General features: G+C 49.1%; 8 protein-coding genes across 8 annotated transcripts; 3 read left to right on the top strand and 5 right to left on the bottom strand.

Annotated features, from left to right (window-relative positions):
• Nucleotides 1-128: 128 nt before the first annotated feature.
• Nucleotides 129-3,036, bottom strand: PEX2_000950 (glucan 1,3-alpha-glucosidase ROT2; the record flags this gene model as incomplete). The annotated part of the gene is made up of 2 exons (XM_016737373.1): nucleotides 129-2,926; nucleotides 2,988-3,036. The coding sequence occupies 2 exons, from the start codon at nucleotides 3,034-3,036 to the stop codon at nucleotides 129-131; spliced, it is 2,847 nt and encodes a 948-aa protein (XP_016599088.1).
• A 1,322-nt stretch (nucleotides 3,037-4,358) lies between these two features.
• PEX2_000940 (uncharacterized protein) lies at nucleotides 4,359-5,258 on the bottom strand (the record flags this gene model as incomplete). The annotated part of the gene is made up of 2 exons (XM_016737372.1): nucleotides 4,359-4,974; nucleotides 5,032-5,258. 2 exons carry the CDS (start codon nucleotides 5,256-5,258, stop codon nucleotides 4,359-4,361), a joined length of 843 nt encoding a protein of 280 aa, XP_016599087.1.
• Nucleotides 5,259-8,251: 2,993 nt separating this feature from the next.
• PEX2_000930 (Nucleoside diphosphate kinase) lies at nucleotides 8,252-9,006 on the top strand (the record flags this gene model as incomplete). The annotated part of the gene is made up of 5 exons (XM_016737371.1): nucleotides 8,252-8,274; nucleotides 8,367-8,397; nucleotides 8,487-8,634; nucleotides 8,691-8,821; nucleotides 8,878-9,006. The coding sequence occupies 5 exons, from the start codon at nucleotides 8,252-8,254 to the stop codon at nucleotides 9,004-9,006; spliced, it is 462 nt and encodes a 153-aa protein (XP_016599086.1).
• A 178-nt stretch (nucleotides 9,007-9,184) lies between these two features.
• PEX2_000920 (uncharacterized protein) lies at nucleotides 9,185-9,814 on the bottom strand (the record flags this gene model as incomplete). The annotated part of the gene is made up of 1 exon (XM_016737370.1): nucleotides 9,185-9,814. One exon carries the CDS (start codon nucleotides 9,812-9,814, stop codon nucleotides 9,185-9,187), a length of 630 nt encoding a protein of 209 aa, XP_016599085.1.
• Nucleotides 9,815-10,245: 431 nt separating this feature from the next.
• On the top strand, nucleotides 10,246-12,381 carry PEX2_000910 (methylenetetrahydrofolate reductase (NAD(P)H) MET12; the record flags this gene model as incomplete). The annotated part of the gene is made up of 2 exons (XM_016737369.1): nucleotides 10,246-10,335; nucleotides 10,396-12,381. The coding sequence occupies 2 exons, from the start codon at nucleotides 10,246-10,248 to the stop codon at nucleotides 12,379-12,381; spliced, it is 2,076 nt and encodes a 691-aa protein (XP_016599084.1).
• A 472-nt stretch (nucleotides 12,382-12,853) lies between these two features.
• Nucleotides 12,854-14,395, bottom strand: PEX2_000900 (tRNA-ribosyltransferase family protein; the record flags this gene model as incomplete). The annotated part of the gene is made up of 2 exons (XM_016737368.1): nucleotides 12,854-14,085; nucleotides 14,170-14,395. The coding sequence occupies 2 exons, from the start codon at nucleotides 14,393-14,395 to the stop codon at nucleotides 12,854-12,856; spliced, it is 1,458 nt and encodes a 485-aa protein (XP_016599083.1).
• Nucleotides 14,396-14,612: 217 nt separating this feature from the next.
• On the top strand, nucleotides 14,613-15,336 carry PEX2_000890 (bifunctional thymidylate/uridylate kinase; the record flags this gene model as incomplete). Its single annotated transcript, XM_016737367.1, has 2 exons — nucleotides 14,613-14,760; nucleotides 14,813-15,336. The coding sequence occupies 2 exons, from the start codon at nucleotides 14,613-14,615 to the stop codon at nucleotides 15,334-15,336; spliced, it is 672 nt and encodes a 223-aa protein (XP_016599082.1).
• A 43-nt stretch (nucleotides 15,337-15,379) lies between these two features.
• On the bottom strand, nucleotides 15,380-16,642 carry PEX2_000880 (structure-specific endonuclease subunit SLX1; the record flags this gene model as incomplete). Its single annotated transcript, XM_016737366.1, has 2 exons — nucleotides 15,380-16,343; nucleotides 16,401-16,642. 2 exons carry the CDS (start codon nucleotides 16,640-16,642, stop codon nucleotides 15,380-15,382), a joined length of 1,206 nt encoding a protein of 401 aa, XP_016599081.1.
• Nucleotides 16,643-17,560: the final 918 nt, after the last annotated feature.

The raw sequence follows: 17,560 nt of genomic DNA, 5'->3' as shown, positions 1-17,560 counted from the left end.
TCTGCGAAGGGGTTTTCCTTCGGCAAATAATTTTAATAACCAAAAAAGCTGTTCATAACATCTAAGCTTATCGACTTCCAGTAATGTGAATATTGCATACATGTATTGTGCAGGAACTGAGATATCGCTCAGAACTCGATCCGCCAGGCCTTTCCAATGCCAACATCCGGCTTCTTGACCACAACATAGGACGCCTTCCCGCCCTCCTGCTCATGGAACTCCAACGAGGCTGTAGAGCCTGACTTAGCTCCATCTTCAATGACAGTGACAGTGTTCTTAGCCTTCCATTCGGCGGGAGGGTCAACGATCACCACCCGCTCAACCGTCACACCAGCCATGGTCTTGAGGTACTCAGCAGTCTTGGGTCCCTTGATCCCAATGTCCTCCGACGACAACACTGAGTCGCGGTAGTTGAAGCGGCGGTGGATGTAGGCGCCACGCTCGTAGTCGAATGTCTCGCCATCATCCACGTACAGAGTGCCCTCCGCCTCGCTATTCTTGTCGAGAGTAATGACAAGTGTATACGGATCCCATCGCATAAGACCGGTACTGCGACGAGGACGATCCTTGCGGGGAATGATATGACCACCTTGGATCAATACAGGCACCTTCTCCTCCGGTGCAGGGACGGTGTGTTTCTTGCCCGCGCCCTGGTAGACGGTGAAATCGAAGTAGTCATAGTACTTCTCGTCGTCTGAAATATACACATCCGCGCTGTAGGTGTTCTCCTGCACAACAGGCTTCACGAGAAGACCCGTGGAGCCAAGGTACAGCTGATCATCGATGGCAAAGCCTTGCTCGTCCTCTGGGAACATATAGTACTGAGGGCGCACGATCGGCGTGCCGTTAACTGAGGCTTCATGGAAGGCAGTGTACCAAGCAGGCATAAGTTGGTAGCGCAGGCGAATCGCCTGAGCGATGTAGGACCGGTGCGGTTCGCTGATCAGATATGGCTCACGACGACGAGTATCAATGTGAGCATGCGCGCGGAAGAAAGGATACCAGATACCTGTCTGGTACCAGCGGGTCAAAAGGTCCTTATCAGGGTTATGGAAGAATCCTCCGACATCTGCGCCGGCAAAGGGGAAGCCTGCGATACCGTTGGTCAGGACCATGGGAAGAGAAGCCCCAAGGTGGTCCCAGGTGGCCTGATTATCACCAGTCCACATAGCAGACACACGCTGGGCCCCAGAATAGTATGAGCGCGTCAAGATGAATGGCCGGCGCACCTCACCCTTCTTACGCTCCAGCATTGCTTTGTAGGTGGCGTTCACAAGGGTGAGACCATTCAGGTTGTGAATATCACGATGTTCCCAGTTTCCATAGTGCAAGTTGTCCTTGGGCATGGTCATATCGGGCCCGTTGAAAACGGAGGGTTCATTCATATCATTCCAAATGAAAAGATTCTGAAGCGATCCCTTGAATTTGTCGAACTTATGCAGGGTGGCCCACCAAGCTTGTGCAGCGGGATTAAAGCAGTCGACCCAGTTCGAGGAACCTGGCCAGCACCATCCATCGTAAATATCGCCATCCTTGTTCAGCACAGCCAGATTTTTGCTTTTGAGCTCGTCGGACACAAAGTACTTGTCCGAGTTCTTAATGTGAGGATCGATCAAAACCACAAGCTTTCGCTCCGTTTCATCGAGCTTTTGCTGCATACCCTTGGGATCGGGGAAGGTAAGTGGGTCCCAGGTGAAGTATTTCCGGTCATCGGTATATTCAAGATCAAGCCAAATCACATCATACGGAATCTGGTACTTGTCAAACTTGGCGTTGACTTCTTTCACATCCTCATCTGTAACATAGTTCCAACGGCATTGGTGATATCCAATGGCAAACTGCTGGGGCAATTGTGTATATCCCGTGAGTTCACCATACGTTTTACTGATATCATTCGGCGAAGGCCCGAGGAAGACGAACAGGTCAATCTGGCCGGACTCGGAGATCCAATGAGTCTGTGTATCTGTTTTGGAGCGAGCGCCCAAGGCAAGGGGATTAGAGGAGGCAGTCGACTTGACAATATCGATCCACGTTTCCGCTGCATTGAGCCAGAAGACTCCGACAGTGGAGTTCTTGCGGTGGGCCTGCATCAGTGGGATGGCTCCGTACAACGTCATCGGGCTTTCGAGTTCGTACTCGAAGACATCCGAGTTGTACAGACGGTAAGGGTCCTCATGATTGCCAGATCCACCTCTAGTCTCCTTGAGTGAGAGTGAATCTGCGTGCTCTGGGATACCAAATACATGACTATAACCGGGGAAGGTGATATCAAGGGCAACACTCTCGGGACCACGCGGCTTTGAGTCAGTATTTCCTCCAAACGTCTCCTCCCACCAGGTGCCCTCGTCCTCGTCGGATTCGCCGTCTTTCCCGTCTACCTTCGGTCGCCAGTGCTCCATGTTCAATAAGCCTTGGTGATTCAACTGAACATGGGTCTGTCCATCTCGCTGAAATTCGACCCCAAATGGCGCATGGCGAACGATTGCTTGGAATTTGTCGCCCGGTCCGTACAAAATATTGGTGAATCCAGTTTCACTCTGAGCATTCAACGTGGCCGACTTGCTGATTTCCAGACCACCCACAATGACCCATTTTTCAGTTTCATCATAGCGCTTCTTGTTCGCTTGGCTGCCATGTCGCATTTCAATGTCGCCCTTCATCCGCTTCTCTTCATCTACCACAATGCGGGCGGCTCCCGATTCCAAGAAAGACACTGTGAGAGGTAGCCGGACCTTCTCATTGGCGGTTGTTGTTTTGACAATGACTCCCGTGAGCATGCCATCTTTGAAGTGTACGGTAGCGGGGTCGAGCTCGTAGGGTGAGCTCCATGAAGTCCCTTGGGAGGAGGCGTTATCGGCGTAGGCACGGTTTCGTTTGCAGAATCCGGACTGCTCGCAAGTTTTGAAATCCTTGTTCTTCACAGCCACTGTTTGTACCATGAGAGTTAGCTTTGTGTAATCTTGCAATTTGGCGAAATGTAGCCTTACAACCGGGGACAACAATGCATCCGAGGAGGATAACCAAGGAGAGCAACATTGCCCAACGGGGCGCAGGTAGATTCCTGGCCATGGTGAGATAAATAGTATGATCAATCAGAGACCCTCAATCTCCGACAGAATGGCGTTGGCTATCAATGATTGACCTGCATTTAGAGGTGGAGATGCCATCAACAGAAGCTACAAGCTGGCCTGAGCTGGGGTAAGACACCTAAGGCAACAAGGCAGCCACAGTAGCTTCTGAACCAATCAAATTTGTTTTTCGTCTGAACCAATCGGTGTCCGCGATATGAACCCCTACTGCTTCTATAATGCCCAGGCTGTACGAAGTACAAGGAGCTTTATTTGTGATGCCAGCTAGGCTTCCAGATCCCCCTCAGCATTTGCCACAACAGCCGGCTGCTTGTACAGTACTGTAGGTCGAAAGCAGCAATCCCCTCTGGCAGCCGCTGTTCGTTTAGAAGCTTGACGATCCCACAATCATACAGTTAATGGAGATACGGTCTGCGACTACCGTGAGTATGTATCATATGAAACATCGGAAATTGTTGCCAGTGACTTACAGCAGTTGCCTGGCCTGGCATGGGCTGCAGAGCCTAGATTCTCCTGCACTATGGAGAAGGCGTAATGTAATCCGCCCGGCAACCTACGAAAAACACGATGAGTTCTACCCAAATGGTAAAACTGGAATTTAATCCTCCCAACCGTTTCTACCCCTACCGCTTGCCCAACTCCCAATTTTTCTACCAATTTCCTTGCTTTAGGAGTAGCTTCACTCGCCATTTTTCTTGAATCTCCTCGTCTGCCTTCTTCGAAACTTGCCAATTACCAGTTTTCACCAGGTCTTCATCCTTCTTAGGACAAGACGTAACTTCTGCCGAATACTTTTGTTACTGTCTGCATTACTACGATATCCAGACATTTAAGTAATTCGACGTGAACTGGAGGATTTGGGGTGACTACCATCCGCCAATATTCACTCAAGCATTTTCTATTCTGAGAAGATTCTGAGCTCTTTGTATAGCTCATTTGCGGAGGCCCGATCCCTTGGATTTTATCATAGCTCAGACCATTCTCATTGAGAGCCAAGTTTGGTATTGCATGTGTCGACGTGCAATAAAAGGTAGCGCGTGCCAAAATGCACGTTTGACACTAATTAGCGTACACATCAAACTTTCGTGCGCAGGTTGTATTACACGGCGAGACGCCCAGTATATGTAGAATAAGGGCCTGTGAAAATGATAGATGCCGAATCCCTGTACTTGAATATTTCATGAATAGAACAAAGTATATTTTGAAAGAATTTGCATTCCAACACCTAAAATTGAGGTCAAAACTTGAACCAAAGAAAACCCATTCGTATCATTCAACAACAGTAAATTCGACAAAATTAGATGACGGGACCATTATGACTGGCCTTCCATCATTATCAGCGGGGTTGACGACACGACCATGCAGCCAACATGGTAATTTCACTACCGTCTTCGCATGCTCTTCGCAATCACCCCAAATCCACCAGTCAACGCGGCCACCACAGTACTGGTATCGATATGTGTCGCCGACCACTGTATCGGGATGCAAGTCGAAAATTTCAAGGCGATATTTTCTGACAAAAGATTCCCCTGGTTTGAGGCTGCGGAAAAACTCGGGATCCGTGACGTTGACCTCAACGTCGGGCTCATCTACAATCCGCCAACCCGGATTGTACTCGTCGTCAATATAAGTCTTCCACTGTGTAGAATTCCCGTTTGAATCTTTCGACGGATCGTAATCGAGGCAGCGACGTTGCAGTCGAAAATGTTCATAAGTAAAAGGGTAATCGTGTATGATTATCGGCTTTATGTCATCATTGATAGCCTCGTTGTCCTCATTCGTTGGACCATCATAGGTGATCTTCATTGTAGCATAAAAAGGCTTTTCCGTTTTAGACATTTCTGATGGACCTTCCAGAAACACACTCATACAAGGGGCTCCAGGACTGTAAAAAGTGTATCAGTCAGGAGAAAGACGGATATCAGGTTGCAGAATTTCTCACATTCGTTCTGATTTCTTCACCAGAGGGTCCTTGTACGGCCCAGGCTCCAAAGGTTCTTCCGCCTCTACGCAGAGAAAAGAACAGGAGGCTCCCCCCGGGATGAGAACACGGGGTAGCCCGGAGTTAACCCCAATTTCTTGCTCCCAATGCTCGCGCAAGGTGCCCCAAGCCCACAAGGCATATTCAGCCCCAAGCCAGACTAGCTCGTATCTCTCACCAGCCACCATGTGGTCCAAAAAGAGATCCGGGGCGCCTATATTTCTTCTGAGAGTTTGTCCAGGAAGAAGTTCTTCTGTCTCAACTTCATATCCTGTGAGCTTGAGAGTCTGAGGAAGTGGCCGCTCGGGCTTTCCTTCGACCCTTTCTAGACCATCTGGCGTGTGTTGAAAGACTACGAAGCCAGAGGGACCCCATCCATCATACAGGGCGCTCCAGCGGAAGATACAGGGCTTGTCACAGTCATCCTCTGCCCGACGAATAGTGATAATGAACCCTCCTGTCGGACTAGCTAAAGATATAACTGAGAGTGTCGGCTCAACCTCGATGGAAAGTCTGGGTGTGTTTGGACTAAGATGTTTGTTAGTTTGGAACAATGGGCAGGTAGGGGGAATCTCACGGTCTATCATGTTCAAAGAATCTAATAATTGATTTAAGCTCAGGATCCATGGCAACTTGATTATAAAGGCATGGAGGAGAATAAAGAAGGTAAGAACAAACAGGGAAGGAAAAGGATGGCAGAAGAGAGAGAGAAAGAGAGAGAGAGAGACCCGTTGAACTAGTAGGTTGAACTAGTAGGTGGGGTGGCGCGCAGAACCCTTTTTCTCAGTAATTTTCAATTTCACAGGCACGTAGGGTGAAATAGATCATACTTATTCAGATATTCAGATAAAATGTCAAAACATAGAGGATTTATGGATATCCATGAATGTAAAACAGCAGGTCATATTTACTGATGGAAAATGGTAAAATATAAGGAATTAACGATATCCTACTAAAACATCACTGAAAAAGCTCTATGTGATCTAAAACTAAAAGCCAAAATCATGATCTGGTATATAAATATAAAGTTTCACCCCAAAAGCGGCTGTCTTTCCCCTTCCTCCGCACGTCGAATCTGTCGCAAAGATAACCATAACAAAAATCCTTGCCCCAGAGCGAAGAATGCATCATCGATAGCGACAAACCCAACCATGTGGTACCATGCATTGATAACCATAATGATTGGGTATTCACCATCTAGGTATAGATCCCATGGAACAGTGACTCTTGGGACCCAGGAAATGGCTGAGAGCATGAAAGCCGCGGTCTGAAGCTTCAGCCCAGTCAGATTTTGAGTTTGTAGAGGCATGAGGGCTTGTTTGAATATTCCTATGACAAGTGGTATAGTCGTAAGAAATGGCAGAAGTATGACGGAATGAAGGCCCTCGAAGAGAGCAATTGCATCTCGCTCAACTGCAGGGCAGTTCGGATGGTGTGGAGGGCAGAAGATATCAGAAACTGCATCTGCGATGACAGGGACTATGGATACAACGAGAAAGCTGAAATAAATGACTACTGTCAAAGCCTTCCGAAGGCGACTAGTGGCTCTGTTGTAGAGGTTGAGCCCCAATCTAGACATTTCTGTCAGTCTCTGGTCGCTATATGATTACTAGGAAGTGCAATGAATTGAGCTCACAGGATATTCCACAATGCCCACACACCTAGCACTTGACCAAAATTGACCCAGTCAAGTGCATTACGTGGATGGTGCGTCCAGTAACCTGTCTCAACAGGGATATTGATGGTGTAAAAGAAGACAAACAGTAGATGCTCCGTTGAACAAAAGACATTGTAAAGTAGGTAGAGCAATGAAATGTCTCTAGTGCCCTTGTCTAGCCAAGCATGGCGTATATGAGGAGCGAAGGAGGTAAAGATCAAAATAAGTATAATGCTATTTGCTTGTTAGTGTTTCTGGAAAATCCATAGTTCTAGTTCCACATATGCAGAGAGGAATACACACAAGCTGATAATGGCTAGCAGCATGCTGTGCGACCACTATTAGGACTCAGGGCAGATAAGGTGAATGAATGAAATATAATGAAAGGTAAGGGAGGTACGTGGAAAGTGAAGGGAGGCGCAGAACGAGGTGCTAAAAAAAAACTAAATCAACAAATAGCTCGGACTAAAGAGCTAGACATACTAGCAAGATTCAGAAAGGCTTAGTGTGGTCTAAGGTCGCCCTAACGTTGCATTTGTCTCATCGGTAATGGAACCAAGCAAGCGGCTCTGAGATGAGACATGAGCTCGAGGGCAAGTATGGTTTAGTCTACTTTAATTCTCCAATAGATCCATTCGCTCAATGCATGCAAAAAATAAAACTCAGCCGGGGCCGAAAATCACCGTCGCCATTTGCCAAGATCAGCTAGTTCAGTAGTTCACTACTCCGTATAAGGTTGAAATTGAGGATAAAAGTTAGAAGCGAAATATATAAAGTTACTACTCTAAAATGTATAAGTTATATAGCTATAGGATCCTAGTATGTTTATTATATTTGTTACCTCTTTAGGTACCTAGGTTGGGTTGGGTCCGGCCCGTCCGGGTCCAATTTGGTTCTGGAGAAGGTAAATATTGAGAGTGATCACGTGCCTTAAGGCACTAAGGTGTCTATATTTCAAAAGTTGATCACGTGAAGTCACGTTACTACCTAATTTCTCGACTAATCAGAGGCCAGATCTCAAATCTGAAAGGGGGGAAATTAGACCTAGTAATTAAGAAATTCAATGTTCAATTCTACGTATATTTGCTTCGCTTCGTTCAGCAAAATAAAAAACTTCCTAATCTATAAATAAACAAAGCTATAGTATAATAAGAAGCTATGCTAGATGCGAGTTGGCATCCCATGTGTTAGAGACCTTGAAATTGTCACGGAGATGAGTACTCTTATTTGCCTTGGGCTTGTATTTTCAGGTTGATAAATGTTTATATTGTAGTTGGTTGTATAACAAACGTGTAAAAGAGTAAAAGAGTACAAGAGTACAAGAGTATATATAGTTATAGCTTCTCAACGGCAAGGTCCACCACTGTTGGCCTTAGCATTCTGGCACGAACACCCCTCCCTTACCCACCAATCATCGGCCCAACTGAGAAGCCCGAATTTTTTAAAAGGCCTCTATTTAATCTTCCCCTCTTCCTGCTCTCCTTTCCTACTTCATATCTGAATTATTATTCTCATACATTCAAAATGTCCGCCAACGAGGAACAGACGTATGTGCCCCAAAATCAGCCTTCCCCTAACCCTCTTCTCTTTCGATTTGCCATTACCCCTCAATGCCGGTCAAGCTAATCAATTGCTTTAGTTTCATTGCCATCAAGCCCGATGGTGTCCAGGTACGAACACAGCACTATTCGACCCGAATCCATCACGGACCTGGAAGAGTTTGCCCAATTGAACAACATATACTGACAATGTCAACCAGCGTGGACTCATTGGCCCCATCATCTCTCGCTTCGAGAACCGTGGCTTCAAGCTCGTTGCCATGAAGCTCACCTCCCCCAGCCAGGAGCACCTCGAGAAGCACTACGCTGATCTCGCTACCAAGCCCTTCTTCAAGGGTCTCGTCGCCTGTTAGTTGCATCTCCCGAACTGTTCCGCAAATCACAATACACTAACACAGCTCTAGACATGCTGAGCGGCCCCATCTGCGCTATGGTCTGGGAGGGTAAGGACGCCGTCAAGACCGGCCGTGTCCTCCTCGGTGCCACCAACCCCTTGGCTTCCGCCCCCGGTACCATCCGTGGTGACTTCGCCATCGTAAGAGATCCCCTGATGCTCTAGTGTCGCGTCATTTTATACTAACAATTCACTAGGATGTCGGCCGCAACGTCTGCCACGGTTCCGACTCCGTCGAGAACGCCAAGAAGGAGATCGCTCTCTGGTTCGGTGCCTCCGAGGTCCTCAAGTACACCTCCGCCCAGTCCGCTTGGGTTTACGAGTAAATTCCTCGTCTTTAACTAGACTGGTCAAGCAGATCTCTTGTTCGGATACTTCTAGCATCGAATAAAGCAGCGGTTCTGAGGAAGAAGTCGAATGGCTTTGGAAAATACACAATATACAAATTCATATTATTCATGAATACGGCTTTTCCTAGTACCACAGTAATGTTCGACGAGCTCATCATCTTCTGAATAGCCGCCTGGCGAGGTTAGCTGTCGGTGTAAAGACCGACCTTGCAAACCACGGTGTCGCCCAAACACTGGCTGCCAACCGGGCTGGCAACAGAGCTTTCGTGATCGCATAGGCCGTAGCAAACTCCAGCACCAATCGAACCCCTGATCGGTCCACCGATTTCTCTGCGGTGGTTTCATGCTCCGTAACAGTATTCACGTCGGATTCATCCACCCAACCTTTCTTCTTCAGCCAGCGACCGAAACGCGCAGCTCCTTCGTCGAAGGCATTGGTCTCGCCTGTTTGAGATGCAAGATCCGGCATCCAGGCACCATAATGAAACGCGCCAACCAGCCCGAATAGTGGAACAATAGCGGTGAGTTCGTGGAGTATTAGGAATGATGTGATATGGGTGACTGGCGCTCCAAATAAGGGTGTGGTATATGCGCGGAGAAACCGAGGAAGCCGGTCGTTGAACCGGCGCAGGCGAGAAGGAGAGTCACTAGAGCTCGACTGTGACGGCTTCGGTGGCTGCGGAGGAGAGGGAGTGGAAATATTTCGTCGCGACGCATGCGGTCTAGTGTTTCGAGCTGTTTGGAGACGGAGATAGCGGAGAAGGTTGGGTGGTCGAGAAGCCATGTTTTTTGCGAAGGAATTGGCGAACTTGTGAAGTTTTAAATGAGAGATTAAATATGTTCAAATGAGAGTAGTCCCCCAGCAGCCAATATGCAAGAATGCAAAACAGTGTGCTCGCGTTAAGCTTGTCGATCTCGATCTGAGAAATGACGATTATCTCGCTGAGTCATCTATAGCGCTGCCACTTTTTTTTTCTGTAGCTCTTCAGGAGCAAGATAGAGTCCCTCCTTGCATAGAAACTGTATTCAAGCCTTTAGATTCATGTAGTTCATTTGCAGGAGGCCATTAATGCGCGATGGCCACTGAGATCGGCAGCTGTAGACATCACCGTTCCCGGTACGACTGGCGCAGATGGTGACATGGTCCACTTTTACCGAATCCTCTCTTCTTCATTCAACCCCTCCCATTGCCGACCCATTCACATAAAGGCCGCAATGGAGAAGAAGATCACTGAGAAGATCGCGGCTCTGCCGCCAGATGCCAACTACTTTTCCTTGGAGTTCTTCCCTCCAAAGACCCGGATGGTGGGGGTTACCCCGCGTGCTGAATGGATCGTGGACATTTGCTAATATGGTTTACTATAGGGTTTCGCCAACCTGTCCGCGCGTCTGGAGCGAATGGCCCAAGCACTCCGTCCTCTGTTTGTTACCGTTACTTGGGGAGCCGGTGGTAGCACTGCGGCACGATCGCTCGAACTGGCCGAAGTATGCCAGCGCCAACTGCAGTTGACGACCGTCCTGCATCTGACGTGTACGAACATGAGCCGCAAACTGGTGGATATGGCTCTAGATGAGGCCAAGGCTCTCGGACTTCGCAACATCTTAGCCCTACGAGGAGATCCGCCCCGCAGTGAGGAATATAACATGCACGGAGAGGATGATAGTAACAAGGATTTCACCTTTGCCGTTGATCTGGTACGATATATTCGCCAGACACATGGCGACTACTTCTGTGTTGGTGTTGCAGCATACCCGGAGGGCCATCCTGCCGACACCTTCCAAGACGTCCAGGATCCGGCCAGAGATATTCCTTACCTGGTCGAGAAGACACAGGCTGGAGCAGATTTCATCATGACCCAACTGACCTACGACATTGAAGCTTACCAGAAGTTCGAGAACACGCTTCGCAACCATGAGTCTGGGGCTTTCAAGACTATCCCTATCATTCCGGGCCTGATGCCCATCCACAGCTATAAGATTCTGACCCGGGTGACTAAGCTCAGCCATGTCACGATCCCACCTCCCATTGCCAGACGCATGGACGAATTGAAGCACGACGACGATGCGGTCAAGCGCGCTGGTGTGGATATTGTTAGCGAGATTGTGGGTGGTATGAGGGACATTCCCTCCCCGGGCCCGCGAGGATTCCATTTCTACACCTTGAACTTGGAGAAGACAGTATCATTCATCCTGGAACAGTGCGACTTGATTCCGTCGTACTCGGATGCCGGAGACCTTGCTATCGAGGATGATCCCGCATCCATTCCCCTCGATTTCCCCGGACGTGCGTTGCGAAGACGCCGTGCATCCTCTATCAACTCGCAACCTCACAACCGCGTCATTGTGGACAAGCTATCCGTCCACGAGTCATCGCAGGACTCCGTTCATGAGGCTCGCGCAGACAGCGCAGGCATTCCCGCACCCCCGCCAAACCGCAGCACTACTCTTCTCATCTCCGAGGGTCTTGGTGCCCTTGGCAGGGAAGCAACATGGGATGACTTCCCCAACGGCCGATGGGGTGATGCTCGCTCACCTGCCTTCGGTGAGATTGACGGCTATGGCCCATCGCTTCACGTCACTGCCAACTCCGCCCGTAGGCTATGGGGCCACCCAGTTGACGCCAAGGATATGAGCACAATTTTCCGGCGCCACGTCTCGGGAGAGCTACACATGGTTCCGTGGTCAGAGGGTGGTGCCGAAGAGAACGGCGAAGGTTTGAATGCAGAGACTGAGCTGATTCGACCGGAGCTGTTGAAGCTCATTGACGGCCGCGGCTGGTGGACACTGGCGTCGCAGCCCGCAGTGAACGGTGTACACAATGACCACCCCATCTTCGGCTGGGGTCCTCAACGAGAAGGCTTCGTCTTCCAAAAGCCATTTGTGGAGTTCTTCTGCTCGAACAACGACTACACTAACATCCTGAAGCCAATGTTTGCTAAGCACGGTCACGACAAGCTCACCTGGTTCGCGACAAACATCAAGGGCGATTTCGAATCCTCGCTCCCAGTCCAGCCTGCCGATGTGGAGCTCGATGACCTTGGCTCCAACCCCGAGAGCGTCAACGCCGTTACCTGGGGTGTCTTCCGCGGGAAGGAGATCGTCACACCCACCATCATCGAGGAAGTGAGTTTCCGCGCTTGGGGCGAGGAGGCTTTCCGAATCTGGGATGAATGGCGTCGCATCTACCCCCGCGGATCGCCCACTGAAACCTACCTGGACACAACAAAGAACGACTCCTGGCTCGTGTGTGTTGTCGGCCAGCAGTTCGGTGCCGGTACCAAGCAGGGTTCCAAGGAGGAGGAAGACGAGGTTAAGTGGATGTGGCGGGTCTTGGCGGGCGAGGAGGCTTAAGAATGCGTCTTTCTACAAATCGGGATAAAGATATACCCTGTGTCAATGAGGTTTCCTACGGTTGACGGTTTAATGAGGGCAAGCCTGGACATATGAACTATGAATGGCACAAAATCTGAATTTATGTATACTAGTCTTGACCCCATCCCATTGAGATGAATATTACGATTATGCGTGCACTCCTGCTTTTATATATACAAGAGTAGTCGGCCGCGTTTGCGGCCTTGTGATGTCTTTTTTAGTAGGTCTTTTTGGCTAGTCTTTTCAAATGTCTATTTAGCTGGTGTTTTGAGGCGTATGTGAAGGTGGTAATAAATGCATACTTTGTGCAAGCGACTTTTCTATGTATAACCTGCGAGTTTATCTTGATTGATAGATTTCATACGCTAATTGCTAAGCAAATGCTTCTATAAATATGCACCATTTCTCATGCAAGCTCTTGCCAGAGGCGATTTCACTACAGCAGGCTTGATCACAACTTCTCGGCAAAACCGTGCTCCTCGAGTCCGCTCGCGTCAGTGTCGGGGGTAGCGATTTCAGACTGGGTCTCGGCGAACTTTTGTATAGCATCTTCAAGTTGGCCCCATACCTTAGGCATACGGCGGGGCTGGTTAGGCCCGTTGGCTGGGAGTTGATATCCACGTAATCTAGGAAGATTGTTAGCGATTTGACGCAAAATAACACATTGGGAGTCGACATGCCTAGGACCTTGTCCACTACTCTCTGGCATCGAAGAGGAATAAACACGAGCAAATGTCTCAACATTCTGCTCGAAGGACCCGCGTTGGATACTCTCCCGCACCCCTGCGAAGAAGGTATCCATGACGTGGAAATTATGGACTTGAAGGAGCGCCCAAGCAGTCATCTCCTTGGCAAGCAGGAGATGGTGGATATAAGCACGATGGTAATTCTTGCAGGTATAGCATTTACATCCCTCGCCCAGCGGGGATGTATCCGTAGCGTGACCTTTAGTCCACAGATCTACTCCCAAAGGCCGAGGCTCGGATTTGCCCTCTTGCAGGGCAGCTGGAGCGGGGAACACGAATTCCATCGCGATACCACCATCTGACGCTTCGCCCAGCAGGGGCGTGGTAAGAAGGTCTGCTCCTAGGGATACGTCTCGTAGAATAGTGTGGGGAGTCTCGGGCTCACTAAAGAGCAACCGAGGAAGGTTCGCCAACGACTCTGGGACGAATCCCAGTGACGCAGACTGATATAGCGCGAGGCCGGATATATCCCATCGGAACTCGCTCTCCAAATCATCCAAATAGAGGGACTGTTGCGCATTATCAAGAGGCAACACTGGTGCAAAATATGCGCTCTTGGACTTTTCTTCTGCTGGTACAGCGTCCCCATAGAGCTGCTCCAATGCATCGCGAGTCCAGGCATGCGTCCGGTCAACCATCTTTGCTCGCCTCTTGGATCCGGGCTGCTTATTAGCCAAGTCCACCATCCCGACCGTAATATCAGGTCTCAGTTTTTGAACCGCCTTCACATATTCATGCGCAGATAACTGGGTGAACCCGACTGAAGTCAGCAGCGCGATGGAAGACGATGTATTCGCTGGCGGGCATGGGATCGGAGGGAATCGCCGCGGACCTAGGATCAAAGGCATGTCCTCGGCGACACAGATGAATTTCTTCAATGGGGACTCATGATCGGCGGCGGGTGTCTTGTAAACGGGGGCCTGCTTTTTCGCGATGACTTAATACATGCCCGGGGGCATGCGCTGTCAGTTTTATGTCCGATGAGAAAAGGATTGTAGTCATCATGCAGCATTCCGCTTACAGTCTTCTAGTCCAGCATACAAGCTGTTGATCTCTGTGTGATCGCGCATCACATCGTGCGCAACATGTGGGACTGTGCCCCGCGAAGTGAGCGGGACATGGTGCGGCGTCGCGAGGGTCTTGCGGCCTGGAATTGCCAATTTGCCTACTCGTGGCGCAAGGACTGGAGTAGTGGAGGCCAGGACACTGAAGGTCATCGCTGGGGACGCGGACGTCGCTTGGTCCATGGCGTGCGTGGTTATTGAAAGACTATGTTTTGGGCGGCCTGGATCTCGTTCTTATCGGCCAGGAGAAATCGGATGTCCCGATAAACATCGCCCTCACTATCACTATCCTCCTTCGGAACCATTCGTTATTTTGCATATCTTCAGCAAGAATCGAACATCTTGATCTCCAATTCTCAAACATTCTATATATAATTCCACCCCTGCGCTCCAGTCAATCATGGCAGGCCCATCAGCAACCCCGACACGACGCGGAGCTCTCATTGTCGTCGAAGGACTCGACCGCGCTGGCAAATCGAGTCAGTGTGAGATGCTACGGGATTCCCTTTCACGACAAGGGCGCGCGGTCAAATACATCCGATTCCCAGGTACTTAATTGTTCGGTTGTTATGGGTGCATTGGTCTAATAATTTCCTCTAGACAGAACGACGCCCATCGGGCAATTGATTGATAGCTATCTACGCGGCACATCGCACCAAGACGACCATTCTATTCACCTCCTCTTCTCCGCGAACCGGTGGGAGGTTGCAAAGAGCATCGAAGATGATATCACGAACGGAACAACAGTCATTGTAGACCGCTACTCATATTCCGGCGTTGTCTACTCCGCCGCGAAAGCGAACCCCACACTATCACTGGACTGGGCATGGCAGCCAGAAATCGGTCTACCGCGCCCGGATATATGTTTATTCCTTAGCATTTCCCCTGAGGAAGCAGCAAAGCGCGGTGGATTCGGTGCTGAGCGATATGAAAACGAGGCGATGCAGACTCGCGTGCGGGAACTCTTCCGAACGATCTTCGAGAAGCAGCAGGATGTGTCCATTATCGATGCGGGGAAATCCATCGATGAGGTGGCACAGGAGATACAGGGCGCCGTAGCTGGTTGCATTGCGCGTCTAGATGCGACGAGCGCCTTGAGGAAATTGGAGCCTCTTAAGAATTAGCGAGCGAATTAGGAATAAGACTGGGCTTGGTTCTGCTTGGCCCTCATTCAACGAGTTCTGCGTCATCCCAGTCGCTGTCTTCAATCACGATCTCGAGCTTTGATGGAGGTCGGGTCGAGCGGTATTTCTGTCGGCCCTCGAAATCAGAGTCGGATTCTATATCGACTTCCTCGAACCAATTTGGCCCTAGGTCGTCTTCGGTCGGTTCTTCGGGCAGTGACCTTGGTTCAATAGAAGTCGACCGAGATCCCGAAGATACCTCCATGGCGGCAGACTCTTTGCGAACACGTTTCTCCTTCTTTCTTAGAATTGCGCGCGCTTCTTTCTCAGCTCTGTTGCGGAAGCTTAGCTCACGCATCATTGTCACCCACTGTACGGTGTTTCTACACGACGAGCAGGTCCCTTGGGTGGGCACCAGGAGATCTGGTTGGTTTGTAGCGTCAAGGAATTTGGTAGATAGACATAATAAATGACTCGTGTCGCGGCAATTTGCGTGTGGACACACCACTATTTGTTCTTCATCCGGAGAGATCGACTCTTTACAGGCCGTGCACTGCAGATCATCCGGGTCTTCCAGCATGAACATCGACTTTTCAAGATGATCTTCAAGCTTTGTGTAGTCAACTGATAGGTTGTTAATGCTTCCAACAGGTGCGAGCTCATCACCTTTCTTGGTATCAGGCACCTTTGGGAGGTTGTTTCCATCTAGAATAACCTTGATGTTGTCGGGCAAGCGACCATCCACACGGTCATTCCAGGCACGCCATACACGATAGACATCGACACAAAAGAAACGGACCCGTAACGGCCAAGAGGAGAAATAAGTCGAGCGAAGCAGGGAATGCAAATCCTCTAAATGCGCCATTAGGGATCTCCTAGTCCGCGCTTTGGGTTTCGGTTTCGGCTTGCCCGTCTTCGTATTGGCATTGGCCTTAGCTCGAGGCTTAGTGTCTAAGTCATCTTCGGAATCAAGGTGCCGCGACCTTTCCGGATGTTGCCAAGCCCATCTACTCGAAATGAGAAATTGAGACGCGATGTATATAAAAAATTAACATGCGACTTACTCGAATTGTAAAGCACCCACTCTGCTCGTGAAACCCTCAACAACCAGGGTCATTTCCCAGGGGCGTAATTTATCTCTTGCGGTTCGCTTGGCCCCACCTTTGGCGACGCCGTTGTGCTGAGGGAGTCGTCTGATCGGGTTTGGCGTCGAGCCGATGTACAGCGAGGCGTGTCGAACGGTCGAGCGGAGGAGATAACAACAATAATATGCCGGGATTGGTTTAGGATTTTCGGACTCTTCCATGATGTTTGATTTGGAGAAATTTTATATGTTTTTTTCTCATTGAGATGTTTAATTCAACGTTGTAGGCTTGTCAAGTCCTTGAAATTAGCTCTGCCTATCTAATACGGGCGGGTCCTAAACGGTACCTTGATATACGCCGGATCACATGATAATGTATTTTTTCCTCTCAAGGGGAAATGGAATTGCACATGTGGAGTCTAGGGATACCATTAGAATATTGATAGGAGTTATTACATGTGTACATGTGTAGTTAACCAATTAAGGGATAACTATGCAAAGAATGAGAAGGGAAAGCCTACATCATGATGTTTAAACCCCATATAATAAACATTGGGCATATCAATAAGACCAAAGACAATAATAAAATACACATATTTAGGCCATTGAAATCTAACAAATTATAGAAACAAGGTCTATACCCAGGTAATATCACGCTAGAGAGTATCCGAGGTTGACCGTCTATCAATTGTGTGTCACAAGACACTATATATATATTATCCACAGATATACGGCGTAATATTGGGCTCCCAAATACTCCGTACAGTAAATCATTTAGGGACACCGTATGATCTTCCCCCCGTTTGCAGCATTGCAGTATAATTACTAAACTTTCGGGTGAAATTCAGGGCCTAAGCGGTACCTGAGCTCAGATTAGCTCATTCTTACAGTAACTTGTATACCGTACTGATCGGTACCATCGCGGCTGGGTTCAAGGTCCCCCCATAGTCACTCATTGGTTCCTTTCTTACTGGTTGGCCACACAAAAGGGACCTGGCAGTACTTCTGGAGTACCAGTCCAGTCGATCTTTACTGCACATAATCTCATTCCTCCACTCTTAAGGTTTCTATCCCATCTATCCTTCTTTCCTCTCTGCGACTTGGGCCTCTCTTTTCTTGTTCTATCGCCTTTCACCCCGA

This window comes from Penicillium expansum (assembly GCF_000769745.1).
Source record: "Penicillium expansum strain MD-8 chromosome Unknown contig3, whole genome shotgun sequence".
NCBI classification, from domain to species: domain Eukaryota; kingdom Fungi; phylum Ascomycota; class Eurotiomycetes; order Eurotiales; family Aspergillaceae; genus Penicillium; species Penicillium expansum.
Note: the sequence above shows the minus strand (reverse complement) of the source record. Positions and strands in the feature narration are given on the sequence as shown.